Below are 18,287 nucleotides of genomic sequence, written 5' to 3'. Positions count from 1 at the left end.
GGGAGCGGGAGCGGGAGTGTGGCATAAATGTTCAGTTCAGGGCTGAGCATACCACACTCTTATGTAGCAACTTCTCTTTAGGCAAGTTCACTGAGCCCTGCCAATCCTGTGAGCGACAGGAGTGAGCTGTGCAATGCAATAACTCTTCTTCAGTTCGGCGTCTTTTGTAGTTTCTTTTTTTCTGGAAACTATGAAGAAATTTAAATGATCTCAAGACCATCATCGTATCCAAATTATGATTATGTTTGGCAAAAGCGTGGTTCTGTGGTTGCTTCCTGTTCCCCCCTCTTTTAGCATTCATAAACATTCCCATTTCATTTGCATGTGTGATATACATGTATGTGGGTGTATGTGTCCATGCATGTGTGCACACTTGGGTGCCACATGCATGAAGAGGTCAGAGGTTGACAGTAGGCATTTTCCGGTTTCTTGATCATTCATACTGAAGCAAGATCTCTCTTGTTGAACATGCATGCCCAGCATTTCTGTGAGCACTAGAAATCTAAACTCTGCTCCTCACGCTTGTGCAGAGGACAGTCATACCCACTGAGCTAGCTTGCCACGCCCTGGCAGTCTCATTTTTAATGTAAAGACTTGGATTCCAAAATGAATCACAGTAGGAACTTGCATTCTTCATAACACACATAATGTGGGGGTCCTAGTGGGCTTTCAGGGGTGAAGCAGACCACAAGAGAGAAATGTAGTGACAGACAGTATCCAGCAGGTAGCCGGAGGAGCATTGAAACAGTGCAAATTTGTAACTATAAACGTATTCTGTGTAATGTCCTGTTATGAGGTAACAGACATACTCTTTGTGACTCTCAAAGGATGAGTGCACTGACAGTATTCTCTAAGCCAGTGGATCTCGACTTCCCTAATGCTGTGACCTTTTAATTCAGCTTCTTGTGTTATGATGACCCCAACCAAAATATTGTTCCATTGCTACCTCAAACAGTAATCTTGCTACCATTATGAATTGTAATATAAATATCTGATATGTGGCCTCTGGAGGGGTCAACCCACAAGTTGAGAGCCACTGCCCAAGGCACTTCACTGTTATAAGACTTACCAAAGACATAGTCTGGAGTTTTAACTATGGTATAATCTTTCAGTAACAACACAAACGAGATGGCACCCTCAAATTCTGGTAATTTGAATAGAATTCTCATATGAATTAATTGCAACATTAAGGGCAAGGAGTAAGGAAATCCTAGGAATAATTCAACCCTGGGAGTCATAAGCAGGAGCTAAATTGTCATCACCTCTAAATTCAAAGGTATGCATTCACGGAAAGGGGACAGGTGCTCCAAAGATGAAAGTCCCAAAGACAGCTAGCTCCTTGGCAGGAGCAGTGAATTCCTGATGGCATGGACAGAAGATCTGGGGGTGTCTCCCAGTAACTCATCCTTGCTCCCTCCTTCCTCAATGAGCAAGTCTAACAGGAAGGCAGATAACATGGAGGTCTTATGTCATAAATGAGTCCAATACCCTCATGGACCTGGGAAAGCAGAGAAAGATATTTAACACCTCGAGTGGCAAAAAATAAAAAAGGAAAAAGTAGTCCATGCTGAGTTTGTTTCAGATTATAGTGGATTTGGTTTTGTGAAGGAGCTGGGAGCATGAATGCCTGGGAGGAGTCAACCTAGAAGGAGGACACAGAGATAGTATAATATATTCTAATTTCAGCGATTTAACACAGTAAGTATAGCACTTACACAGTAGCCAGTGCAGGTTTGTCTGGATAGCAGGATGTCTTCTACACCACGTTTTTTTTTTCAATATGTGCTTTTACATCTGGTGGTAGAATTTTAGATGTCCATGCAAGTGACATCCAGACGTAAGATGTATCTTCTAATATATGTATCTTTCAGGTGAAACAGGAAAGAGACTGACGTAGGCCCATTCAGTTACCAAAAGCCCTAGTCCAGAACTGACACACACCACTTTGGCTCATTCTATCCCATAGGGCCAGTCACATGAAGTATGTATAGCGACCTGGAGGATGTGTTCTTTGGCTATGTAGTTGTCTCCTAGCATTGAGTACACACACACACACACACACACACACACACACACACACACACACACACAGAATGTGTGTCAAGGAAAAGGAGAAGAGGGGGTTATCAAGCAGCTGATTAATTCTGCCATAGATCCTGAAGCATTTCTAGATCATAGTCCCAATTTTCAGAGACAGCCTCAATACACTTTCTTGTTCCCCAACTCTTAACAACCATTTCTTCCCCATGTGATTGACACTGAGATATATTGGTTCTATCAGCCAAAGCCATTGATAAAAGAAAGAAGTCCCAATATAACACGTTATCTGCTTATGTCTTCAAACTTCTAGAAGGTTTGAAATTTGAGATTCAGGATATCATTCAATATCTTATTTGAACACCAAAATGTGGTATTACCAGTTTTGCGCATATTAACTTGTGTAGAATGTTCCTAAAATGGCTTGCAGCAGCTGTGTTTTGTTTACAGTTTTGAATACATTGGCGTTTACAACTAGTATTGTTATTCTGTGGGGGAGGGGGAGGGTGGTGTGGTGGTGACATGTGCCCTGGTTTGTGTGCGTGTGCTCACACACACATGTGAGTGCACACGGGCACAAGAACATGTCAACAACAGATGTCAGTGTGAGATGTCTGCCCCATGGCTCTCTACCTTTATTTTTGGAACTTTGTCACCCGCTGAACCCAAAGTGTGGGCTGCTCAGGGCAGGCCAGTGGGCTTCCGTGGTCTGATGCCTGGCTCAGACACCACCACAGCCACAGGTTTCCACACCTGCGCTTTTCTGTGGACTCTGCAGATCCAAACTCAGGTCCTCGCAGTTTAATTGCAGCACGTCACAGTATGAGCCATCTTTCCAGTGACAAGAATGATATGCTCTTGTCCTAGAAAGCATGTTATTTCCTTAGGGTTTTAATGCTTGTGGTAGTTAGCCAAAACCTGACCCAACACAACGAATACTTCTAGAAAACACGTTTCTTTGGACCAGTCTTCATGCAGAAACTTCTCTTGCCATCACGAGGGGTTGTGACTACATTTACTTCAACACTGGATAGACTCAGCTCTTTCTGTGCTCTGTCTAAAAAAAAAATTGTAAGAGAACAACAATGAAAGGTAATCCCTGACAACTATCCCATAGACTACATCAGGATTTGTAGAAGGAGATTTCAAGAGAATGGGGCCGCAGCTGTCCCATGGCTTCTGCCAGGACTTGGCCTAACACTCATGAGAGGCCTTGGCTTCATAGTTCCTAAGCATCTTCACTGGCTTCGAAGCAGGGCCCTTTGTGGCAGCTCTTCTTCTGTTCCATCTTTGTTTTCTCGTTCTATCTCCTTCACCTCCACGCAAGAAAGCTAAAGCAAGGGAAAGAGGGCAGGACTGGGAGGGACGAGAGAGGGGGCTACAGCTGGGATACAAAGTGAATAAACTGTAATAAACTTTTAAAAAATTTAAAAAAGAAAGCTAACGCAGTACACCAGGAGCACCCAGAAGCTGCAGAGACTCGGTTTGCATTCTGAAAATAAAGGGGTTTTGACAGACGTTCTTCCATTTTTCTCAAACTGACAATCTAAACACACATCTTTGAGAATTTAAATAACAGACATCATACACTCTATGATGCAAGAGTGGAAAACACACAAACACACGTACACACATATGGACCGGCTTTTTATTTGAAGAAACACACAGACTCTGCAACTCCGACATAGGAACAGACTGGAAAAGGAACTATTTAGGCATGTTCCATATGCTTTTTGTAGTTAGCCTCATTTGCTCCATCACTTATAAAGTAGATCTAAATTAGCTCTTGTTCAACTTCAAGAACCTGTGGAACACTTTCATGACGTCCTTGGAGTAGAGGAACCCAGAAGGGATCCGATGTTGAAATAGCAGCAGGACTTCTTCCCAAAGGGAGAACAGGTGGAGCCAACCATGGCAGCAAACACTGAAGGAGAATGAGGTGGCTGGCTTTTTCTCCTGATGTCACAGCCCATTCTTAGGCGAAGTTCAGACCCAGCCAGTGGCCATGTACCTCCCGCACAGAACAAAGAAACAAATCACATGCAAAAATAGTCTCAGAATATCCAGAAGACCATGTTTCAAAGGCCAGGCAGAAATGGCCGTGGACTTAACTCATGGGATGCCCCCCCTTGGGGCCTCAGTAAGATCCAAGACCAAATTGTGTTCTCTAGTCCTTGGCCCATTGCCAACTTCAAGTGGTGGAATAAACCCTAGTAGAGAACCAGAACACAGGAGACAAGGAGTAGGAGAGCCGGAAGTGAGCAACGGTGCAGCTCAGAGGCAGATGTGCTAAGACGTCAGAATGGCTTGCCTCTCAAGAGGAGAATACAGAGAAAACCACACAGTGAAAGGGAAACCAGAGGAGCGCTCTGAGACCCTTAGTGTGAGGACTAGCCTGCTCAAGCCGGGACTCGGTAGAGTACTTCCCACTCAAAAGGACCGCATACTGCAAGATGTGGTAACACACACCACATCGGGCACCCGGGAAGCCGAGGCAGGCAAATCAACAGTTCGAGGCCAACCTGACCTAGGGAGCAAGAGTTTGCCCAAGAAATAATACACACAACCAAACGAAGAGAGAACAAAAAGATCCACCTAGCCTGTGATGTCTTGGGTCCCTTATGCTATGGGGAAGGCAAGCGAAAGTATCACCAGCAAGGGCAGCTTGTCTGTCGTTAATGCTTTCATGTTATGTATTTGACCCCTGTTGGAGTGCAAATTTTCCTTGAGGTCAATAACTTAGTCGAGCCAAGTCTAACATCCCCTTTTCCTGTTCATCAGTGAATTCTGCTTTGCTTGAGTTATGTCTAAGCTTCGCACATGAGGAATACCGTCTGTCACTCACAAGGAGAGAGATGAAGACCCGCCTAGTCTCCCACCTGGGCCTTACACGCCTTGGTGTGGTGGAGCGAGGACAGCGTTAAAAGACACAAGAGCTCATCCCAACAGAAACCAGAAAGAGCCGCTTTGCCTCGCGTGCATCTGCTGTAGCTTGCCCCTGTGGGCCCTGCTTCGAATAAGCTTCTCATCTTCAGCACTTGGCATTCTAGAACTTGGGCTGCCAAGTTTCCCAGTCATCTAGGCTTTAGCTTACAACAGAGTCATTTGTAAGGGTAATTACGCTGTAAGATACAAAGTCCTGTAAAAGTTGCTAACCACAGCACGATCTGAGTTTTATAAAATCAAACGGCTTGAACTGCCTTACAGTTGTTTGCCCAAGTGCCTACCTGTGAAACTGCCAAACTATGAGTGGCCTTTCATTAAGCGTCTATTTAGCCAGTGAAACATAGTTTTTTGTACATGTTCTACGGACAGGTTAGGCCTGCTTCTGAGTAGAATTAGTTTACGCATCTCTTGAGTTACTAGAGTTCTAAGACATTTGAAAACAGCCTTTAATGTTTTATTTGAAACTGATAAAACTTCACCCTTTTCACTGGGGCTGTTTTGAGCATAGGTTCGTGACTTGGAGAAACGGTCATTATTTAAAAAATTTAACTGAGGAAAAAAATGGTTAAGTGAAAGAAAGAGCAAAGGATGGGGAAGCAGAAAGGAGAAGAGAGGAGGGAAGTGAACAAGAGATGAGAGAGAGGTCACTAATTGCCGTTGACCTTGACAGTGTTCCCCAGGCACACACTAAGGACCCAGACACTTGGAAATAAATCAACACATGCTAGAAGCTAGACGCATAGATGTTTTGTTGTGTTGTCTGGTCAATAGTGATCCACTCAGATGGAAGGATCACAGATGTCTCTGTTCTTCAAGCACCTAACCCTCCCCACAGAGATGTCCATCTCCCCCAGCTCACTGGGACAAGTCCTTCCTCCACCCACTGTCTCACACCCTGACACACGAGGAAGTAGAGCAAAGAACGGTGTCTTGGAAGGCTGCTTTTTCACAGCAGTTTTAGGATTCCAGATGCAAAGCTCAGGATTAGGAGGATGATATCCAGGTGCCATTATTCTCTTTCCCGTGAAGAAGCTTGGGTCGAGAGGAGTACTGACCTGGGCATGAATTCCAAGAACAAGTGAGAGAGCCCAGAGGAACCTGCTTCCTCCAGTCTGATACATTTTAGGCCCAAGTTAGTACTTTTGTTTCATGTTTCTCAAGTGATTATAACCATACAATATAAGAAAACTGATATTCAGGGACACCCTGAGTTGAGAAACTATATTTTTAAATGCCCTCAAAGCTGAAAGGGATATATGTATAAGCACTGATGAACATTTCTTCATCATTTGTGGTCCTGTTCACCTCTAATGTGTGTGTCTTTAAACACTGCCCTCATTTGAAAAATGGTCACAATGTATCCAAAACTTAGTGACCTACGAGGTCAGCCTTGATAATAAGATTAAAAATAACAAAATAAAACATAAAATTTTCCTCTTCTCTGATGAGCACATTTTCTTCATGACTTGCCAACTGTTAACATCTCCACTCCATGAGTTACTTTCTAGCATCCATGCTCATGGATGAAAAGAACACCCCTGCTCTTTAATGCTTCTTCCTTGACAAACTTCCTTATCAGTGCTGAATAAACCACACCTTCGGCGCATTTGATCCATTTGAAGAAAATGCAGTAATCTCTCAGGTCTCCGGACCCTGTGTTCTCATAGAGTCTCTGGCTCAGGGTCTCTGGTGAATAATTAGTTTCCACAAAATGGCTCCATTCCCAGAGCCTGTGAGGGGTTCCGGCAGATTTGACCGCATTTTAATTCTGTTCTGGAAAACTTCTCTGGCAGCCAAAAAAACCAAGTCTCATCTTGAACAAGCAAAATTCAACACCTAAGGATGGCAGTTCTCTGCCGTGAAGTAGACGGGGTAGTTGTGATGCTAGAAAAAACTTGTGCATACAAGGAGGGAGATGGGAAAGACAAAATAGAAAAAGGAGCTTTCGTGGGGGTGGGCACCAGCTGGTTATTTTTGGAATATGAAACCTGTCGAGTATGACAATTTTAACATTTAATGACTGACGTTAATGCAGCCTCCTCTATTTTTGTTACCGTTATAGTAAGTTTCATTTCTGATCTTCAATCTGTCCTTCTCTCTTTCCTCAAGTGTGAGCTGATTCCGTAACCACTGCGATGGCTAGGCTAGATGAGGGTCCGTGGGAGAGCTCCGAGAGGAGCACATCTGTGTGGAATCATTTGTTGGCATTAAATATGAGGGTTGATTAGCTGTGCGTATGTGTATATGCGTGTCTGCGCACTCGGAGTGGCCACACTACAACCTGATTGTAGGCTTAGCTTTGTTTCTATTTTGCGTTTTTTGTTGTCGCTGTCCTTGTTTTGATGTGGCATGTGTCTTTCAAAACAAAATAATTGAAAGTCATGCTGGTCGAGCCTTCATCTAATTGAGGCCAGTTTATGCCTAGAGCACTTTAATTATATAGCCATGTTAATTAGTCTATTTTATTACTTGTGGTTTAACATTATTACATTAGGTTGTAATCTCTAGCAAGCGCTTGCCTCTGACTTGTTAACTAGCATGTTGTCATTAAAATAAGTTTTAGAGTTAGATTGTCAGTGTACTCAGTTGTCATTCAGCAAGCCACATACACGGTGATACAGTGAGCTTATCACAATTCACAATTAAATCTTTCCATAGGATCTAAACTCGAAACACCTTATAATGATGCAAGATGGTCAAAAAGAGACATACTTCATCACACTGAGAGCCACCGAGTAGATGTTAATGCAAAAACGTGTGGTTGGCAAGTGATGAACCATTTACAGGATACGTAAGTTACCGTTAAGTATAAATCGTAAAATGTACAGCCACAAAACGTCAGCCATTACCTGTCCCTGCCTGCTGCAAAGAGCTGCAAGTTAGATAGATCTAGGATCTCAGAAAATTACTTAAAATGTAATGAGGTTATTGGTACTGATCTGATATCTCAGAGAGATATTTTTAGAAGCTCTGTTAAAAAAAAAAAAAAACATGTTCTACATTACAAGACACAGAGAGTTTTCCTTGCTTTTGTGGCCTTGCCAAGATGCCATTGCCTTATCTATAGTAATTATCTAGGCCAACAAGTGCTCCGGGTTACACATTTCTTCAAATTATAAACTGTTTCATAATAACAGAGAAATGTATTGGTCACATTCAATTTCACAAATTCTAAGCCAAAGCATAACCTAGTGTAGCAGAATCCATAAAGATATGTGGAATTCAGACAGGTACAATGCTTTGCCAGATGTAAAAGAAGAAAATGGCTAGGCAATAATAAACAAAAAATTCCCTTTCCTTGAAGTTCTAGAATAATGAATAGCCAGCTATGTGCAAGCATAGCTTTTGAGCTACAGTTGTCAATCACTGCTCCGCCAGAGTCAAATGCCATAACTGGCGGACCTACTAGCATTACTTTAGAGTATAAACACATGCCAGGCTGGGACCAAGAGCCCAGTGATCACATGCAATGCCTAGATCCCAGCTGAACCAAACTCCTGGCCTCTCTAGTAGGCACACTGTTTTGTATTAACTACTAACATCACATCTCTGGCCCTTAATGTTTCTTCTATGCCAGAGGACAGAATTTGTATCTAATTCATTTTTGTGTCTTCAAAACTCTTATCCCAAACAGATGGGGAACCTCCGTTAGTTTTGGGGCCACAATCTCTATCCCTCCCACATAGTTCAAAGATGCTTGTGCTTTACTGGTTTCCAAGACAAAGTTATATGTAATATCATTGTACTTAACCTAAAATGAGATAAAATATTCCTAACTAGCTTTTCAAAACCCGGTTCACATTGACACTCACTAGGTATGGACACAGATGAGTGTTTAGAGAGTCCCATTCCCTGGGACTCAGGATAGAAGATGCGAAGACTGGCTCTGGGCAAGCGCAATGCCGTGGTGCCTGCGAGCACGCACACACTTGCACACAGAAAATGCATAAGTAAATGAGCTTAAGAATGAAGAGAGCCATCTTTTTAAAATCTTCACGAGCACCCCAGCACCTGTATGACCTTTCTGCAAGGATGGTAAAAATGGGTCCCCAAAGTATCTCTCTCCACAGGAAGAGAACGTTTCTCCTGTCACGGGCTGATTTTAAAGAACAGAGGGAACAAGCACATGTGGGGAATGTCTACCTCTGGGCTTTTTCGGGCCTTTCCCCAAAGCTGGTGAGGTACACACACACAAAGACGTTTCAAAGCCTCTGACATGCCTTTGCCTGTTTGATCTGACTGTGGCCGTGCTCATCTGATGAGCAAGAAAGCAAACATACTCTGGAGGGGCAACATCTTGTTTCGGTCACATTGACTAATTACAGTGACTTAAAACCTTTATTTAATCCTCCTGCAGTTATCCTTTTAATGCGTTCTGTAATTACAAACCCTTTGGTCTGTTAATCTCTGATTCATTAGTGGGCTTCTTAAGTGTTTATTAAGGAGTTCATGTAATATTCTGCTAATTACTAATAATCTTTGTTCATAGCACAATTACAAAGATCTCTGCAGGGAGTTCCATTAGGCTCGTCACCACTTATCAGACCACAGCTTCTATTAGGAGAGTTGTACTCCTGAGAAAGACAGAGGATTTCTACAGTAACATGGCACGTCGCTTCTCTCTTATAACTAAGAAACTCAAGAATCAAATACAATCGTTCTTCCTCCAAAACTCGTTATTCCCCTGCTGTCTGCTGTTCTGTTGTATCGCAGAGCAGAGAGTCAGGCCAGGATTGTGTTATGCATCACTGGACTTGTAACTGGGGATGCCCAGTCTGTGTCTCCAGTGTGCCTCGCCTCCTTCACACAAGGATGCAATTACTGTGTGGGCTAATGCGTTGTGGTGGCATACAGTGCCACTGAAGGAGAACAAGGTGCCACTTAGAGCTTTGGTGCCAGGATCCCTGCATCCATCCCCACCCTGAACTAACGCAAACCTTGCCACCTCCTGCTTGGTAGCCAAAACCCCTTCAATAGAGGCAAGCTTTGACAGACAACACATCAAAGTAAAAGTGATGATAAGCACAAGTGTTTGATGTGAATGGTTTCTGAGGGCCAGGTTGAAAAGACATGGGGAAAGACGATGGAGGAGAACACAGAGTCTGTGGAGCTAGAAGTTGATCTCAGAGAGGCGCTACCAGAAATCAGCTTTACTTGTCACCCACACTCAACTGGGCTTGGCAACACTGCAGTGAGATGCCTCTCTTCAGATCGCTCCTCAAGTGCTTACAAATAACCTCACTAAAGAGTAATCTGGGAGCTAGTGAGATGGCTCAGGGGTCATCTCCAAGCCTGGGGATCTGAGGTCGATCCCCGAGAACCACACAGCAAAAGAAGAGACCAGACTCCGGCAAGTCGTCCTCTGACCCCTGCAGGTGCAGGCTCATGTACGTGTAAACGCACAGACATACAGAGAGAGTCATGCGTATATGTGTGCACACATGCGTCATTTTAAAACATTAAAATAAAATAAATAAAAATTTAAAACAGAGTGTGTCCTGTGCAAGTGTGCATACATGCTTGGAGAAAATCCCATCCCCATGCCAGTCCAACTATTGGCAGTTACATGCTATACATTCACACAAAGATATAAATATATAATGTACACATCCTGCAATGTTTAATCCTTTGGAAATAAGGTTCTGTAGAAACCTGACATTCTTTGCACAGATTTTGACATTTTTAAACAGTTTCATCCTAAGTCTTTGAAGGCAGCAAAGCTACTTCACTTCTCACTGACATCTCTCTTATGACCATGTCTCAGAAGTACGCTAAAAAGCTGAAGCATTGCATCTCCCCATTGCCATGCAGACAAATTTAAGATGGGCGTCGCCGGGCAGATGTTTAAGGTAGTGGGAACTAACTGGTACGTTAAGCTGGAGTCTGCGAAAACAATACACTGCCGTGCGTTAGGTGTGACTGTGTGTGGAAATTGAGAGGCCCATTCCGGCCCTGGTGGCCACCACAGCTTGCTTGCATTTCTGGTGGAGCGAATGACCCATTACTCCCCTTGCTAAGTGCATACACTGTTGCCCTGGCCGGCCCTATGGCTGACTTTCGCCTTGGCTACTTTGCAGAGCTCCAAGGGTCTGAGCCGTGCCTTCCCCCTGAGTTTGATTCTGACTGAATGTCAGGCACTATGAAGATCTCAGGTGTTACCGTATTGTCCAGTTTGTGTCTTTGGCAGCAACTGTTCTTTCTGTTAAGTGGAATTGCTCAGATGGAAATTCCAGATGCGACCAAACTACTTTTATAAAGACAATGGAGAGGTCCAAGTTTTTCTTCTCAACACAATCAAGAGAGAGGCGGCTTTGTCTTTGCAACTTTAGAGTTGTATTACATGACTGGAAAATTGTCTCCTGAAACATAAAGAGAATTTGTTAGCACAGAATGCAGCTTGGAAAACACTGATGTAAAGCGGAAAGGAAGAAGGAAATTGCTGTTTGCATGATTGACCACAATGCACTGTAATTATATCAACTTGAAACAGCTTCCTTGGAAGAACTGATAACTCTCCAGCCAGAGCAAGTCACATGTGCTGCAGCTAAACATCTCATGCATCACTGTGCCGACTGTGAGACGCGTGTAGGAAGTCGCTGTGTCTGGCCCTCTGTTTCCACAGTGGAAGAGGCTCTGCGCGCTGCTGTTCACTGTCCTTCCCCTCCTCTGGACTGCTCCCGCAGTGCTGCTGTGTGATTTAGCCTCTGTGTCTGCCGCCTTCATAGACCACCAGCTTCTGCACGAACCTTTCCTGACCGTCCCACCAACCCCGCTTAACTGCCTGATCTGAAATGGGATTGAGAATTAGTGCGATCCAAGCATAGATTTTTAGTCCAAAGATATACGTTCCTTGTTTTCACGTTTTGCAAAATACTATGTTTTCTCAGCAACAGTCAACCCACAGAAAGTTCACCTCCAGTATCAGCCTAGCAGCGCCACTATCACGGGCTAGCATGCGCCATTCATAGACATGAGTGCCTTACCTGTCTCCTTCACCTAACCACACATTTCTACAATTCAGAACCCTGTCTAAAACGTCGAACTACACCCCCAAGGGGTGCAGTGCATATGGCATAACAGTGCTCAATAACTCACGTTAATTCAATGTTAAATGGGTTGCAATTATTACTTTTGTTTTGTTTTGTTTTTCTTCTTCTTTTTCTTAGATTTTTATTATTAGTTACATTTTATTAACTCTGTATCTCATCTGTATCCTGCTCCCTCATTCCCTCCCAATCCCACCCTCCCTCCCACATTTCCTCCCTGCCCCTAATTATTACCTTTTTACCTGGAGAAAAAAAAAAAAAGAATTTCATCTAGGCAGTAGAGTGCCTGACCTTCTAACAGCCAGGATAGCTGTGTGTGTTTGTGGGAGTCTGAGGAATATCTGAAACTGTTAATATTGTCGGCAGAGCTGAAGTTTCTGAACCGCGACTGTTAAAGAAAGGTTAAAGTTGACTTGGATTTGGATGAGCCTGCATTGGTCCACCTTCTGGCTCACAGAACTGTCTGAAAGCAGGGTCATGCATCTGTAAGAAGGCCACCCAGACTGCTGAAGCACTTAGCTACAGATAAGTACCCTCTGCTGAGCTTGGACCTTTCTCACCTGGGTACCCTCCTGTAAGCCTGGTTAGGCCTGTATCTAGCCTGAGCCAGCCACATGTGCAAGCAGAGTGTCATGCAGTCTTCCTGGAGGAAACCCAGGCTGGCTGCTCATGTGGAGGAATGCCTCCCTCATTTCTCCATTAGGAAGCACAGCTTCCCTCCGTGGCCTCTGTTCCTTCCCCCACCCGGACAGCTTTCCACTCTGTTTGCTTTGTGAATCCCATGAGGACCGATGCAAACTCCCTTGCCCTTCCTGATTGTCTTCCTGAGCCTTCACTGAAAGCTGTAACTCCACCCTCAGCCCGGAACACCTGGACAACCCAAAACCCATGCTACTTAACATTTCAGGTGTCTGGGGTTAGCAGAGACTGTTAAAGTTTCAGTTCAGTTTTCTTGCCCTTCTTTTTCACGCTTCTTAAAAGTGAATGTAATGTGCTGGATCACTGTGAAACCTGTAACATCCTATATTACATGGCACACATTAAGAAAGGACTTGGCAGATTAGAAAGAAAGCACCTCAAAAAGAATTTGACTGAGGTAAATGTATTTAATGAAAGACTATTACAGATATTATGAGAAACTTCTATGCACATGTAATGCTTTTACAGTAAATGAAAGTGTTTTAAGTAACTTTATTAAACAAATATGGTAGAAAAAATGAGAAAATGCTTAATTATCAGTAATGAACACGGGCTACAAATGTGCAGATGCAGAGATGGGCATGCTTATTTAGACTAGAAAAAAGTCATATTTTGGAAATTTGTCTGTATGCTACACAGTTATTTGTTGTACAAAACCGTCCATAATTCTCCTATTGCATTTCTGTATAGTGTTAAATCACTTTAAAATACAAAGTTATCTCATCTACATGCTGCAGTCTGGAAATGCCCAAACCATCAAGTCTTGTTCTTGTACCAGACAGACCTCTTACTGAGTGTTTCAAGCCGGTGGTGTGTCCATACAGGTGTGCCTCTGCGTCTGAAACAGTAAGCCAGCTGTCACACTTCACACTCCGCTGATAAGTTCTGAATAATGTGTGTGTGCGCATGTGTGTCCATGTCTGTGTTCATGTATTCCTCTGTATGCAGGAGCGCTTGTGTACACAGGAACACGTGTGCCCCACAGACACACGAGAGACAACCTTGGATGTCATGCCCCAAGTTCAGCCCACCTAGATATTTGGAGACAGGGCTTTTTACTGGCTTTGGGCTCACCACCTAGGTGAGACTGCTCGGCCAGTAAGCCACAGGAATCCCTCTGCCTCCGCCTCTCCATGTGTGAATTACCATGGCTGGCTTTTGCATGTGGGGACCAGGTGGGTCCTTATGATTTCACAATAGAGGGTTTACTGGCTGAGCTATCTGTACAGCCCTGCACAATTTAAATTTAAGAGTGTAGTTCTTGTTCAGGAACTAAGCTTCGAAACTGACCATGCCAGTGTAGGTGCAACTTTGACTAAAAGCCCCACACTGTTACTATGAATACGACATTTTAAAGTTTAACAATAGTTGTGGAGTATTACTTGCTGTATTAAAGATGAGCAGGAGAACATTTTAAAATATCAACCAAAATGAATTAAAGACAAAAAGACCACCCCAAATTTGCACACCTTTAATTGCATGCCTGTTGCCTTTGTGCAAGCACTATGCCCTCATATGGAGGTTCATTCTGCCTTTACGATGGTTCTCAATGCCACGTCCTGCCTCCTAAACCACCCAGTCAGCCAATGATATTATTAGTTTAGCGATTTGCTTGTGCCAGGAACTTTTCTGGAGATTCAGCTGACACACCCCTGGATAGATGACATCCTGATCCCCCAAGCTATCAACTTTCCACCTTGTAAAACCCAGGATAATCTCAGCTTTACCTTAGTTGTGCTGTGGGTTCAAGCAGAGCGATGCAGCCACTTTGACTTGCCATGAGTCTGGGTTTTCAGCATAACTCTCCAGGGAATAGAAATTCGGAGAACATTATCCCCACAAGAAGAGCTGCGGATAGCATAATGATAAGGATATGATAAATATTTTGAACTGGGTAATATCAGAGGTAATTCTGAAAAGCACCTACGAGGGAAAAAGGAAATAGGTAGAATTGTGGCCGGAAGCAGAGGAGGGAGAATGACCTTAGATCAGATTTTAGTAGAAAAAGCTAAAAATGAAGGATAAACAGATGAAATAAACCACAGTATGGATTAAAAGTGGCACATTAAAAATGAATATTTATCATCACATCTTTAGAAATAACCCCAGGGCAAACACAAAGAAGAACTAAACCATCACAGTGCTGCTGCGTTTGGTGAACTACAGTGGAAGATGAATGATTATACCACGAAAACAGAAGGTGAAAGATGACAGCTTTCAGAAAAGGAGCACACCTTCCCTGAGCAACAGTCAAGTGCAGAACGGCGCGCTTCTGCAAAGTCCTTGTTTCATGGGGAAGTTGAGGTGGTAAATTGTAGCCCAACATGCAATTGCAAGCCTTCAAGTACCTGTCTGGCAGAATTAGTTCACACTCAGAATCCAATTCGTATCATATTGATTCCTCTGTACTTTTCAATTTTGTATTATGTGCCATTGAGGAACATTAATTAAGGCTTCAACTATCTATACCTTTCATACATGTCTTCAGGTTCCTGAAATATGTATTAAGACAATGTATGGCATCTGTGTGTGCTTTTCACATAAACACAAAATCTAAACACCGTAGGATGTCTCTGCCTGGCTGAGAAACAGGAACATGGGCTCTCCTAAAGTAAAAAGGAACAGCAAGAAGGTAATATGGTAAAGCTATGTAAGAACAATAAATCAGTAAAGTCTATAGCAATGATGAACAGACTTTAAGTCACCCTGGAAACACTGTCTCTAAAACTTTTGAAAATAAAACAGCCATAAGGCCAAATTTTTAATGTGTGTCTTTCTGTTGTTACTTGATTTCTTTCTAGGTTGCAGGTTCAGAGAAGTGTAATGGACCCGCAAAGCTACAAAAGCGTAAGAGACTGCTTTCGGACGGTCTTCCGAACAGAGGGGTATGTATGTTTGCTGTGCATGGACTGCATATCGATACGCCCATTTTGACCTATTTCTACTTGACAAATTGTCTTGTTTTCAATAGTTTGCTTTCCTGCTTTAGTCTTATTAAGGAAAATGTTCCTAAAAGTGTGCCTTCCTTTGTTGTCATATTTTTTTTTCTAATTTGAATGAAAACCAAGCACATATATAGTGGAAACTACTCCAGAGAATATTAGTAACCAATAAGGGCAACTTGTAACGTGTGCTCCTAGGGCTATGCAGTTTTCTTAATTGCATTATCTAAACATAATAGTTAATTTTACTTTGTGACTTAAATATAACAACCAAATTCATTTTTGTTTATACAGAGGTTTAAGAATCTATAATCAAGGGCCCTCTCAGCCTTCCTCTCTGGCCTGTCTCCATCCCTTAGAGTTGGCCATTCACACACAGAAACTCTTTCTACCAGAGACCCTTGGGTGCTTACCCTGGACTTTGACTCAGGTAGATGATTTCACTATCTTTCCTGTCCTCTGTTACCATCTCTCCAGACTTACTCTTGGCCCTGTAGAAGCCTGCTTGCAGGAGCCCCTTCCCCCATCCACTACCTTCATTCCCAGGAGACTCTTCCTTCTGGTGCTGACCCCAGTCTCCCTAGCTCTTCTCTGTGCTCCCTCTCAGCCTTTCTTCCTGGCCCGTCCCCAATACCTTATCACTCTCAGACCTACAGAAGGACTCCAAAGCTACTACTCTTGCCTAGGATCCATATAAGGCAACAGTAACCAAAGAACAGAACACTCACCCAACAAAGACAAGCCTAGATATCGACCCCAAGAAACACCTTAATGTCATTATGTCCAGATGCTTGGGTCCCCACACAAAGATGCCAGCATGAACAGCCAAGACAGTATCCTCCTCTAGGAGCCAGTAACCTTACTGCAATGGGCCCTGAGAAATGCAATTTATCTGAAACACAAGACAAGGACTTCAAAAGTAGACATTAGGAATATGGTCAAGGGCTTTAAGGAAGATATACATAAATCCCATAATGAAGTCTGTGAAAACACAAAGAGTTGAATGAAATAATTACAATAAGACATGAAATCAGAAATTAACAAAGACATAGACTCACTAAAGGAAACCCAAACTGAAATAAATCTTCAAATAAAAAATTTACAATGTCAAACACAAACCTCAGAGGCACAGATTATACGACATGGTAGAAAGACTCCCAGGTGGTGAGGACAAGAAGAACCTGACCCCTCAGTCACAGGACCCATTGGAGCTAGGAACCACAAATAAGAAAAGCAGGCTTTTCTCTCTGGGTCTGGGTCACTTCCACTCAAAATACTGTTTTCTAGTTTTGTCCATTTACCTGAAAGTTCCATGACTTCATGTTCCTTTTATAGCTAAATAGTATTTTATTTCTATGTGGAGCGCATTTCCATTTAGGTTTTTCCATTTTATAGCAATTGTGAATAGAACAGCAACAAATATGGCCGAGCAAGTGTCTGTATAGTAGGATGTTGAATCCTTTAGAAATATGACAAGGAGCGCTACAGCTGTGTCCTGTGATAGACACATTTTTAACTTATGAGAGTTCTCCACACTCATTTCCAGCATGGCTGCACCAGCAGTAAAATGGAGTTTCCTCCCTTTCACCATATCCTCACCATGTTTGCCATCAGTTGTTTTTTTATTTTCGATCTTAGCCATTCTGTGTTAAGATGCGATCTACTTTGAGTGTGTATGCACAGCCATGTGCACGCAAACCACAGCATGTGTGTAGAGGTCAGAGGACAACTTATGGAAGTTGGTTCTTTCTTTCCACTGTGTAGGTTCTAGGGACTAAACTTGGGTTGTCAGGACTGTTGGCAAGTGTCTTTAATGTATATATATGTGTGTGTGTGTGTGTGTGTGTATCCATACATTAAAATATGTATACATATATATTAAAATTTAATCGATATATAAAATTGTAATAGATATATTAAGATTATATATATGTAGGTTCCCTTCCAGCTGGACAATTAAAGGAACTAAGACTTTAAGAGGTGAGCAATAAGTGTTGGGGCTAGGATGCAAATCCAGGTCTACTTAGGCTGAAAGCCTAGGGCGCTGACCATTGAATTCAATACCTCATTTGTCAGGTGATGCTACGGATTTCATCGCGCTTGGCTCAGTAAAAACTCTATCATGGATATCTTGAAATGCCAGCATAATAACTTATTTATGTGTGCTGTAGTTTATAAAATGAATATTTATAAAATGATTTTCACTATTATAAACAAAATATTCATCTATATGCTTATACATTTTGTATAGCTATGAACTGATAAGACCCAGTGTTATGTCCTTTCTATTTTATAGATCTTAATATGTATGTGCTGACTTTGTGCCCTTAATATTTAGGAATTCTCATTTCCTCTCATCCTCCCAAGATGGGACGTTATAAATTATCATTTAAGGAATGTGTCACTAACATGCATTTCCTGTCTACCATCTGATAAGTAAGAAATGAAGTTGCGTTAAATATTACTGGCACTGAACACACTTTAAATCATTAGGGCTCATTTCTTGCATGAATTAGCTGTTGGATATTTTACACATTTCTGTTGGGTTAGTCCCTTTTTATTATCATTGATTTGTGGAAGGTTAATACAGATTATATTATAGATACAAATTCTTTAT

General features: G+C 42.5%; 1 protein-coding gene across 3 annotated transcripts in view; it reads left to right on the top strand.

Annotated features, from left to right (window-relative positions):
• Slc25a21 (solute carrier family 25 member 21) overlaps positions 1 to 18,287 on the top strand; it is a 532,806-nt gene that overhangs the window by 379,807 nt on the left and 134,712 nt on the right. For 2 of the 3 annotated variants that reach the window (XM_055608703.1, XM_055608701.1), the window contains exon 3: positions 15,530 to 15,613. The exons of the other annotated variant lie outside the window; for it this stretch is intronic. In XM_055608703.1, the coding sequence (XP_055464678.1) occupies positions 15,530 to 15,613 (84 nt within the window). The remainder of the gene's footprint in view (positions 1 to 15,529; positions 15,614 to 18,287) is intronic. 3 annotated transcript variants of the gene reach the window in all.

This window comes from Psammomys obesus, unplaced genomic scaffold (assembly GCF_907164565.1).
Source record: "Psammomys obesus unplaced genomic scaffold, mPsaObe1.curated_primary_1811, whole genome shotgun sequence".
NCBI lineage: Eukaryota > Metazoa > Chordata > Mammalia > Rodentia > Muridae > Psammomys > Psammomys obesus.
Note: the sequence above shows the minus strand (reverse complement) of the source record. Positions and strands in the feature narration are given on the sequence as shown.